Source organism: Chinchilla lanigera, unplaced genomic scaffold, assembly GCF_000276665.1.
Source record: "Chinchilla lanigera isolate Chin_1 unplaced genomic scaffold, ChiLan1.0 scaffold00089, whole genome shotgun sequence".
Lineage (NCBI taxonomy): Eukaryota > Metazoa > Chordata > Mammalia > Rodentia > Chinchillidae > Chinchilla > Chinchilla lanigera.
In genome coordinates this window covers 7,863,755-7,875,427 of record NW_004955490.1, presented here as the reverse complement: position 1 = coordinate 7,875,427, position 11,673 = coordinate 7,863,755, and the positions used below count along the sequence as shown (strand labels likewise).

General features: G+C 39.1%; 1 protein-coding gene across 1 annotated transcript in view; it reads left to right on the top strand.

Annotated features, from left to right (window-relative positions):
• Positions 1–3,887: 3,887 nt before the first annotated feature.
• The window catches only part of Vsig1 (V-set and immunoglobulin domain containing 1), a 33,695-nt gene continuing 25,909 nt past the window's right edge, over positions 3,888–11,673 (top strand). Inside the window, exon 1 of the mRNA XM_005404682.2 lies at positions 3,888–4,071. Coding sequence (XP_005404739.1) covers positions 4,023–4,071 — 49 coding nt within the window. The 5' untranslated portion in view covers positions 3,888–4,022. The remainder of the gene's footprint in view (positions 4,072–11,673) is intronic.

Below are 11,673 nucleotides of genomic sequence, written 5' to 3'. Positions count from 1 at the left end.
CATGAACTACCATGAAACTTTAAAATAGATGAAGTAGATGTAGTTGGGTATAATGACAGAGATACTAGAAATCCTTCCATTAATAGACTAGATAATAGAAAACGCCCACCTTCTTGGCCCCATGGGACTCTGAGCCACCAGCACCAAGTACCTGGGTTACTTCAATAGCCTCCTAGCTGGTCTCCTGGCTTCTACATGTGTCCACTCTCAATCTACTCTCATCCCAAAAGCCAGGAGGACCCTTTTAGTATGGAAGTCAGATTATGCCTCCCCTTTTCCAGCTCTTCCACTGGCTCCCAATTTTTCTCAGCCTGAAAAGCTAGAGAAAGCAAAGCACATTATAGAACAATCTGTATACTGAGATCACTTTTACGTTAAGGACAAAAACCTGACAAAAGCATTAGGCTGGCTGTGTAGTGCAGTGGTAAAGCATTTGCCTAGCATGTGTGAGGCCCTGTGTTCCCTCCCCAGTGCTAGAAAACAAAAACTAAAGAACAAAACAAACAAAAAATGTGTGTATGCATGTGTGTAAATGCATATGAAAAGATCTGAGGAAAGTGCTTAACTTCCATTGTGAGCCTCAGCACAGAATTATACATGTGCGTCAATAAATGGGGACAAGCTGTTTTTTCTTTTGTGTACAGCACTTACTTGTTTTTATGAAATCTCTTTGCAATGAAAGTGTACTGCTTTTGTAATTTTTAAAGTAAAAACCAAGGCTAAACCAGATGTCATGTATTTCTGAACGTTTCCAGGGGCCAATCCTGGAGGCAGAAGTATTTCGGTTACATTGTAATCACACTGGGCCACTGTGCAGTGTGGTGGGCGCAGCTTCTAACACCTGCTATGTGGCCCTGAGAAAGACACAACGTTTCTGATCCTCAGTTGTCCTGTATGGGACATATAGCTAATACCTGCCCTATCTGTTTTTTTGGGTAGTCATAAAGACCAAATGGAAAAATAGTTCAAAGCACAGTAAAAATAAGAACATTAATATTTCCCGTGCCAGTTATCCACCACTTGTTTTGAGTAATAGTCAATTAACATCAAAATTCAGTTGCAAGCAAAAAAAATTTGAATGATCTCTTTGAATTTGTTTGAACAGAATTTCTTCTGTTCCAGTTAGGTTGTACTTAACAGCAGTGTAGGCATTTTACTTAAGTGTTCAAGAGTGTGTTTTATATTTGTATGGGATATGCTGGTGCTGGCGGGTTTTGGCAATACCCTTAAATCATACCCACCCTCCACTCCACCCATTTTACGGCCAACCAGCTTAGACACATTGAACTAGTCAGCAAGTTCTCCTTTGCTTAGCACCTGCATTTTGCCTCGTATTCCCCTGTGGGTAGGTGGTCAGACATCCAAGTTTGTCTAGGACTGCCCCAGTTTATGCTATCTGTCACAGTTAATTGCTAATAGTGCCCCTTTCACTCTAGGAAGTGTTCTAGTTTTAATGATCAACTGTATGATCACTTCTCTCTGGTCATTTATGGGGCGTGGAAAGAAACGCAGGGCCCCCTGCGTTAAAAATAGCAGTCTTATAAATCTCTTTCCCCATCTCACCCCTCACCACTGGGAATGCCTATTTCAGGAAACCCATTGTGAAAGCCTTGGGTCTTTTGGATACTTGGTTGCCATAGAGGTCAAGGCAGAACCAAGGCCGAGAAGAGCTGGTATCAACCTCCCTTTAGGGCCATCTTTATGTATATCTACATCCTATTCTGCAAAACTTCCTCCTGCATGCCATTTCTGCTTACTACATTGACTAGTCCTCCTGGTCAGAGATTTACTTGGAGAACAAAAGTATTCCACTTTCACTAGTGCAAACAGGTTGAAGAGTGCTCATGAAAACTGATTTTTCCCCTTCGAATGAACACGGAACTTATTTTTCCTTGTGCAGAGAATGGAAGCGTTTCTGGAACAGGGATAGAAAGCAGAAGGAAATTTTGGAACGTGGAATATTAGGGAGTCAGACTTTCCTTCATGGCAAGCTAGGGACATAAGGAGTCATGAGGGTGAGGTCCGAAGGGAAGGTAGATAGGAGAGACACGCAATACTTATTTGGGGGGAAATGTCTTGATCATAACTCTTGTCTTTAGAAAATAAAAGACTGTTCTTCTTTTGCCACCTGCTGTTCTTTCTCTTCTTCCCCTGCTCTATATGGCCCAGCACCCAGAATTGAAGCCAGTGCTGACCTGTGTGCTACCCAAGTCTGGGAGTGACACTTCCTTGCAACGTTGCTTTTCAGGAAGTGTGTGTTTTGGGTTACATTTCGAGACACATCTTTTCATAACATGGGAAATACCTGTATAAGACCTGATTCTTGCCTTGAAAAAGTTCACAGTCACTGCTTTTAGGGCAGATTCAATTACAAAACAGGAAACTACCAGAGAGCAATCAAGTGCCGGCTGTAGAGTATTGACTGACTCTAGGTAGCTAAATTAATCTGATTTTGTAAAATGTGAATCTATCATAGGGGGAGCCCAGAGAGAGGTGGTAGCTGGGTTTATAGAATTCTTTACCCAGAATAGCATGACTAAACGGCCCTAAGACTATGCTTGGGTAACAAGAGGAGGGAGGAGAGAAACCTATAGTGACAAAAGTCACCTGGAACCAAGGTTGTCATCAGACGTTAGTATGGACGGAAAACCTGAAGGAAGCAAAATGACTTTCTGAGATGTAAGGGGGAATTGATTTGCCTAAGTTAAAATGGAGTCAAGTATTTTCTGAAAATTAAAGTTCATAAAATATATCACTTGAAACTTATGCATATTTCATGTGACTAAATCATCTGAGGCAATAAATTTTGACAGGATTTTTCAGGTGGATGATTTAATGTGGCTAAAGTTCAGATATGGTGAGGACCAGATCTTGGAAGGCTGGGAACTCAGACGAAGGACTTTGGCCTTACTGAGAGTCTCTATAAGTTGTTATTAAAAGGACTTGATTAGGGTTAAAACACTGGCCTATTGTTGGTACATAAGAGGATGGAGGAAGTCGGGAAGACCATTTAGAAGGCTGCTGCGGTAGCCAGAGGTGAGGAGCTGATAATCTGGACCATAATGGAAGCAACAGACTGGAGAAGTGTAGAGCAGGAAACAACACAGCCTACAGATCATAGGGGAAGCGCCGCAGGAGCGCTTTAGATTTCTCAGGGTAATGTAAGCATGAAAGGAACTTTATTAGAAGTTCATGTGCACATGAAAGCTCCTCACTTGTGACTCTCCCATGCCTTCCTGGAGAACTTCCATTTCCAAAGAAACCCTATAGTATCTACTCAGTAAGTTAATTCTCCCAAAATTTATACCCATCTAATGAAAGTCTTGAGGCACTCATTCCTAATCTGATTTTGAAAAATTAGATTAGCAAATAAGTGCTATAAAGTGTTGAAGTTGGGAGACGTGGAATTCATTCTCTTGCCATTTATGGTGGGGGGTAGTGATAACTGCCAGTGCTTCAAAAAGGTGACCTGTCCAGAGTTTATCCACATAGATATGAATGATTTTTCACTTCATAACCCCTGTGCTCTTTCTATGAACCCATCTGCCCAGGAAACCTTAGAGCACCAATTTAATAACCTAATTTGTAAAAGGAGGTTAGTGAATCAATGCTATAAGACTTTCATGGAAATGTATGAATTTAATTATCCTTGTCAGCTTTTATTCACATGGGCTCTCTTCCAACCATATCTTCACCCCCTCAGTACAATTTTTTAAGATTGATTTTGAACAATGCAACTTAGAGAATCTGTGTACAAAGAGCTTGAAGAATTTAAATACATGGGTTTATTATTAACACAGTTGCAAATATATCAAGGAAACACCCCATGAAGTGTTTCAAAGAAACAGAAGCCTGCTCTGAGAAAGTTCTGTACCCAATAAATAAGCTCACAGAGGAAAGTTTGCTTGGTAATGCCCAGCAGATAAGCTTGGCAAACCTCTGGCTGATTGAGGAAGCCAGTTTGAGCCTCAGCCTAGTTCAGGCAAACTACTGGAACCTGCCTTTCTCGACCCCTCGACACAATGGTATTCGCATTTTGGAAGGTCTTTCTGATTCTCAACTGCCTTGCAGGTAAGGAAAGACTCTACAACTCACCAAAGATAATTGGAAATAGAATTTCCTGTTAGACTGAAATTGCAAATTCTGACATAGAATTTCCCTCTCTTGTACTTCAAAGGAATTGTGATTTGCATACTGAATAATTTTCATGACTTTTGCTAAGCAAATTTAGGAGGCCAGACTGTAGTAAAATTGTTATGGAGCTTCTGAATTGAATTTTTCTCAGAAAAAAAAATCACAGTACCTTTCTATATTTAGTTTGAAAAGTGAACAAATTTGTTTATTCAGAAATGGAGTTTGTGCTAAGCATAATTTTTTCTCTGCTTTACTTTGGCATTTCCTTTAAGCTGTGATTTACTTGCTTGGCTATAGCAGGTAGAGCCTGGGTTTGAGCCTGCCCTGGCTTACATGTACGAAGAGAAGAGATTTATTGAGTGCCTTACTGTCTAATATTTCTCATGGAGCAGCAGTTTTCCAATCCAAAGACTGTATTTTAGAAAACATATGAGTGGTTTATTATTGTGCACAGTATGAGTGATTTTAGGAATCTGAGCAGAATAAAATCATTTCTAGTGTCAAAAGTCTAGTGTTGGTTCAATGCAGTGGAGATCACTAATTCAGGAAACCCCTTGGCCAGTTCTTTTCAATACCAAATACATTTTGAATCTCTTCTTATGATATGTAGGTCCAAGGTAGATACAATAAATAGTGCTTATTAACTAAAGATGAAAATTTAAAGGCCATCAGTAATGTTAGGCAGTCATTAGAGTGAAGCTTATTAAACATATTTGAGGATACAAGAAAATGCTCAGGATAAAGTATTAAGTGAAAAAGCAAGGGGCCAGGGATGTAGCTCAGCAGCACAGCACCTGCCTGGCAAGCACGAGGCCCTGGTTCGATTCCTGGGACCGAAAAAGAAAATCAAAACAGGACATACAAATACCTTATGACTAATTACTAGAAGGTTATATACTGAAGCACTCATGGTGGTCATCTCTGAACGATAGAATTATAGATGATTCGAGTTTTACTTCCCACCTTCTGTACTTTCCGCTTTTTCTATAAACAATAATATACTTTATTTTTGGTGGTGGTGGAGCTGAGGTTTGAATCCAGAGCCTGGCACATGCAAAGCAGACACTGTGCCACTGAGCTAGAGCCCACCCAGTACACTATTCTTATCATTAGGAAAAAAGTGTTACTTTTCAGAACTATCTTGTGGTTGGTAATAATCCTTTAAATATTCATTACTAAATGTTTAAATAAAGATGTGCGGAGTAGAAAATCGGGAGACGGAAATACTGTGTTTATCCAAGATTTAAACAAGTCATAAATCTGGAAACATATGTTACTCTTTTTTGCCCCCTTAAGAATATTCATTAAAATGTAATTTTAGACAGTGGAAATGTTTGTCTCTTCCAAAGGACTTCCAACTGGGTCAAAACCGTAAGCCCTCTACACCAGCGCTGTGAGAGCGCACCTATAGTCAACTTCTACTTCCCTATGTGAGGCCTTACCCGGACCTATACTAGACATAGCATTTGGAACAGTTGCAAGAATATGTACGGATTATACACAAAATGGATGGTCATTGTAAAAAGGTTGGAAAATATAGAAATAAGAAAATAAAAATCACCTGCAATCTTACCCATTAAAATTTTGGTGATTTTTATCATTTTTTCATTGAAAAAGATATATATATATATTACAGTAAAGCTGAGACTTGCATCCTGTAAATAATTTTTCTTTTTAATTTTAGTTTATTAGCACACATATGTAGTACATATTTTCAGTCCTTGTGGGAAGCTGGTACATGTACATAACACATCTTAGTTCCTTTTTCATCCCCTTTCCCTTTCCTCCCTCCCTCCTCCATCCATCTCTTTATTCTTTTTGTTTTATTCCTTTTGGAGGGTGCATGTTTTCAGTACATAGTTTACAGTCCTTATGTGCAGCTGATACATGTACAAAGCGCATCCCAATTCCTTTTTCTCCATCCTTTATCCCTTCCCTCTGTCCCCCTCCCTCCGTGTCTCGCTCATGTTCTCCTTCGAGAACGATCTAGCTCCCTGCTTCCTGTAACCTATCTTTTATTTTGTTCTTCATTTTTACTCTGGGTTTCTCATATAAAGAAACCATGTGATATTTTAAGTTTGAGTGTCTGATTTATTTCGCTTAATGTTATAGTCTCAAGGTGCCTCCATAAATTTTCTATGTTTGAAAAATTATTTAGAATGCTGTTAGGATCTTATTTGTGGTTTTTAGAAATGACCAATAAATTCTTCAGGGTGTTTTGCTTGAATTATTATATAACTAGTTTTGTTGGGGTACAGTGTGTGCTGTATATCTATGCATATATGATCTAGCTGCACCAAGGCAAAATATGGTAGTCATTCCAATAGCTGGAATGAAAACGTGGTATTATAAATTGTCAATTGCTGTACCTCCATACATATGGAAGTCAGAGAAAGGAATATTAAGGCAATCAATATACTCCATTCACAGTGACTGAGATCACATCAGTGATTCGGCTCCATCCGTTCATCTCGATATGGCTGTGGGGTGACTGATAATGTTTCCATCAATGTACAGTTTGGTGCCCCACCTGTACTTTTTTCAAAGATAATGTTGCCTTTTGGTGTCAAGCATGGTTCCTGGCACAGAGTGGCCATATGGTAAATGTTTGTTGAGAGAAAGAATTACCTTCCCAAACCCCAAACACCCAGAAATAACTTTCATATACATGTCTAAAATAAATTTTCTGTGCAAGTAAACAGCAGATTTTATTTTATTGTTTTGTTGTTGTTGTTATTGTTGTTTTGGTTTTTTGAGACAGGGTCTCCCTGTGTAGTTCAGGCTAGCCTTGAGCTCACTATGTAGCCCAGGCTGGCCGCGAACTCATGTTGATCCTCCTGCCTCAGCCTTCCAAGGCTGCTGGATTACAGGTGTGGGCCACCACACCTGGCTGGCAGATTTTGTTTTAATCAAAATATTTTCAGTGACTTTTTAGGAGGTCTTGATTTAAATTCCAATTCAGAAAAAGTAATTTTTAAAGCTAATTTTATTGGTACATTTTTGATATACATAATGATAACATTCATTGTAGGGAATTTGTACTTGTACATAATATATTTTAATTCTTCTTTTCTTTCCCATTCACCTCCTCTCTCTTCAACCCTTCTTCCCCTCCTTACTTGTAAAGGCTTTATTTCCATTTTTTCTCTTCTATCCTTTTTTTTCCTTTTCTCTTCCTTCCCTCCCTCCTCTCCCCTCGCTTGTTTCCCTTCACGTTTGAATACTTTCTATATGGACCAGAATGGATGATAGATATTGGGGAAAAAGTAATTTTAATACAAATTTCTTCTGCAAAAAATCATGCATATCATTGGTGTAATGGCATATCATTTATGTAATGGAAAGATACGTTAAAGTTGTTTTAATTTTCTGGAGATATGTACTATGCCTTTGAAAGCATTAATATATTTTAACTGTGATTTCCGTCAAATCTAAAAAATGAGTGATCAATTGGTTATATTATTTTATAGCTCAAAAATGAAGCAATTATAGATGAAGCTGTTAGAAGCTAAATCAATTCAAGTGTACCCAGTTAAATATAGCTAATTGTGCAGTATTTTTGTTGTGGCATATTAGTAAGATTATCATCCTCCAAATGAGCAGAGTGCTTGTCCCATTGTAGGCATTAAATACATGAATGAACAGTCATTATAAAAGCACAAGTCATTTTCAAATCCTTTTAAAATGTTGATTAAGTGTACACTCTGTGGATTATTTTCCCTTAATGATAAGCACTGATTTTTAAAAGAAACTATACATATTTCAACCATATATGCATTTTTAATTCAGTCAGGTCAATAAGAGAAACTGCAGTCCTTGCTATTGTTTAAATTACATACTAGTCTTTAGATTGTTATTCATTCGTAGTCACGTTAATGTACACATTGTTTTGACTTTCTCAATTTTAAAATAATTTTTCATTTTAGAACGATTTAGTCCAAAGGAAGGGAACTGTTTTCTGTTTTGATTGTTTGTTTTGATTTTTAAAATGGGGTCTTGTTCTGTAGTTTAGGTTGAAGTTGAACTCACTATATAGCCCAGGCTAGCCTTAAACTCACAGTGATCCTCCTGCTTCAGCCTCCCAAGTGTGGAATTATAGGCATGTGCTACAATGCCTGTTCTGACAGGAACTGTTTTCTCCTAACTCAGAATAGCTTCCAGTTTAAGACTAAATTTGCGCTGTCTACTATCCACATTTGGCTATCAAAATTTAAGTTAATTCTAATTAACTGTAATTATAACATCACTTCCTTGGATTTGCTAGCCACATTTCAGTGGCTAAATAATTACATGCAGGTAGTGGCTACTGAACTGGACAGTGTGGAGATAGAACATTTCCACTGTTGCAAAAGTTCTGTTGGAGAGTGCTAGGTTAGAGACAACCTCAAAGACTTAAGTAATGCAGGCTAACCGAATGCTACATTTTTACAAAATCTAACTTTAAATTGCATAGCTCTTAGTTCTGGAGTGTATTGTCACTATATTAGGGTTGGGACAGTGTCTGAAAGCCATCTTTTCTTCTGAATTTAAGAATGAATTATGGTGCGGAGGACTGGGAATCCGGGCAATACGGTGGCCCAGCGGTTTGCCTTGCCCACTGTTACCTATTTACATGACAGTGTACAGTATCCTTAAAAATATAGCGTCTCATTTCAAATTTTGAAGTTACCATCCAAATTCCAGTGTGATATTGCTGAGCTTTTATAGATCTCAAATTAATTACAGAGTATTTGTCTTCTAGTTTTTAAATGTTGGAAATATTTTAATTAGATTTATAGTTCTCAAATCCTTGATGTTCGTTCACCTTCTTCCTGGTCTGTGCTATGAACGGCTTCCTGCTGCACTGACTACGTGGGATTGCGCCTGTCTTGCTCACCGCTGTTTTACTAGTGTTCGATAGGTATTCCTTGGTAGGCCTTCTGGTCTCTTCCACGGCTTACCCTGTATGAAAACTGTGTTTATTCTACCTTCACGTACTTTTGTTGTGGCCATCAAGGTTTGAGGTTTTTGTCTGTTTTGTCTTGTTCTGTTGCCTTACCTAGTCATCAGTTCTCACCACCAGTCAATCCCATAACAGATATTGGAACTCAAACCGGAGAACAAATACGATGGCCATATACTATTTCCAAAATCTCTGATTTTAGGGAAAAGATTCTGGGAACTCTAGTGGCTACCTAATCCCCAGCTGTATCCCTTTATTTTGGACACTTTAAATACATTTATGTCATCATTTAAATACAGACATGACTAACTTCCAAGAGAAAGAAAATGGGCTCTTTGTGTGCACAGAGATCTTTTCCCTCCCACGGAGGGAACCAGCTTTGTCCAGGGACGTTTATGTTGGAAAGCATAGCTACTTTCTGAAGGTCAACTTCCTTTTTAAAGGAGACATTGCGGGAACAAGGTAAGCTTGGGCAGGAAAATGTAAGGAAGAATCTGAATGAAATTAGAGGATGCTGTGCTCTTGTCTACTCTAAAGCACTTTTCTATATTCATCAATTCACTGGGTGCCACGTCAACAGCTTCCGTCAGGGTGGGTCTGACTGTGCCAGAGCATAGAGTTATTGCATCCAGGAAGCAAGGCATAATCAGTACAATGGTTTGCTTAAAAAAAAAAAAAAAACTGAAGTGTTTGTCAGCACCCCCAGTTCTTTTCTCTGACTGCTGTCATTAAGAAAGCTAAGAAGTACAGAAGTCTTTGGGTATGCAAGATTCGGAAGCTGGGCAGTAATCTACCTTGGTGTGCTATGTCTTTTGAGCCTCTCACGGTCTCTATACCCTTATCTCACACCCTCTCCATAACCCCACAGGCAGCTAAAGCTCTCAGTCCAGCCTCCTTGCAATGTAGACAGCATCTTTTGACCTTCTATTTTTTAAATTTTTAATTAATTTTATTGGTACATTTTAGATTGATCATATTCATCATAGGGAATTTGTACCTGTACATGAAATATTTTGATTTCTCTTTTTTTCCCCATCCCTCCCTCCCTTCAATCCACCTTTCCCTCCCTATTTACAAAGCTTTGTTTTCACTTTATCTTTTTTCTCTTTTCCTTTCCTGCCTTTCCCCCTTCCCTCACCCTAGTTTCTCTTTCCTTTTGAGCAATTTCTTCCCATTTCACACTATCTATTGTATATTTTGGTTCTTGCTTACTCTTTCAGGTTTTCATACCAGAGACAATGCAGTGTTCACACACATGAGTAATCCTGGAGAATTTTTAAAAATATTTTTGAGGTAGGCTTTTGCTACGTAGTTCAGGCTGGCTTTGAACTCACTATGTACCTCTGGCTGGTCTCAAACTCACAGTGATCCTCCTGTGCCAGCCTCCCAAGTGCTGGGATTACAGGTGTGCACCACCATGCTCAGCCCTAGAGAGTTTTATACTTTGATTTTGCAATGGATAATAACCAGTTAATTAGAAGAGCTAGTGCTTCATAATATTACCCAAAATATCGTCACAGGAAAATACTCATATAAAAGTTGGAATTTCAGTAGCGGCAGGCTGGATTATTTTGACAGGAGGCTTTTTGGTATTCTTCCAAATTGCATAGACAGTTCATCACTTTTGTAAAGTCAACAGGTCTCAAAATTTGTGGTCTTGCACCACTATTTACTCTTACAATTTAAAGATATTTCTGTTTCAGTACATGTGCTGTCAAAGTGAGCATGGAAAGATATTTCTGGTCTGGACAACATGGCATAGACCTGTTTCTCCTTCCTTCTCCCTGCTAATCACAAATATACACGCTAGAAATAATGCAAGACACTACCAAAAGAGAACTCTCAAAGGTGTAAAAAGAAAGCATACTACTTTGGGATGCTGGGAAGAACAGAGGATATCTCTCACTAGACAGAAGAGAAGGTCCCAATCCTGGCATTTCCTAAGCCCCAAACTGACCGCAGAGAGCAGCCCACGTAAGTTCATTCTTTCTCCAGATTGAATTGAGTCTCTAAAACATCAAGTAAGCCCAATACCGCTGGCAAGGGGGAATCATTAGAAGCCCCACCAATACCAATGGGCATAACAAGCATTCTCCTCCACGGGGCCTGAGATCCCCACTTCCATGTAGAGATGATATCCAGGTGGAAAGATGGACCAGACAAAAGGGAGAAGGCCATGGCAAGTGGCCAAGTCAGAAGGCTCTTTAGGTTTATGACTCTTCTGCCTACACGGTGACACTGGCGCAACAGGGGCACCAACAGGAACGTCCCCCACTGAGAAATATTTGGCAACCTGAGCTAGGGAAAGCTTTCTTGTTCCTTCAGGCAACACGATCAGGGACAAATGGAAGGCCCAGCCATACCAGCTCAACCAAATAGGCCACAGTAGCACTGCAGAGGCCTTGAAAACTAAAATGCCATTAGAACCACTGTTACAAAATAGTCCCAGACCTGTATGTGAGACCTAAATAAGATTACTGTAGGCTACAATAAAAGGTTGAAATAGGAGTGTTCTAAAATAGCAGACACTGTTTAAGCAAAAATTGTATGTCATGAGCTGGCCTATAATTCCAGCACTTTAGACTGAAGCAGGAGGA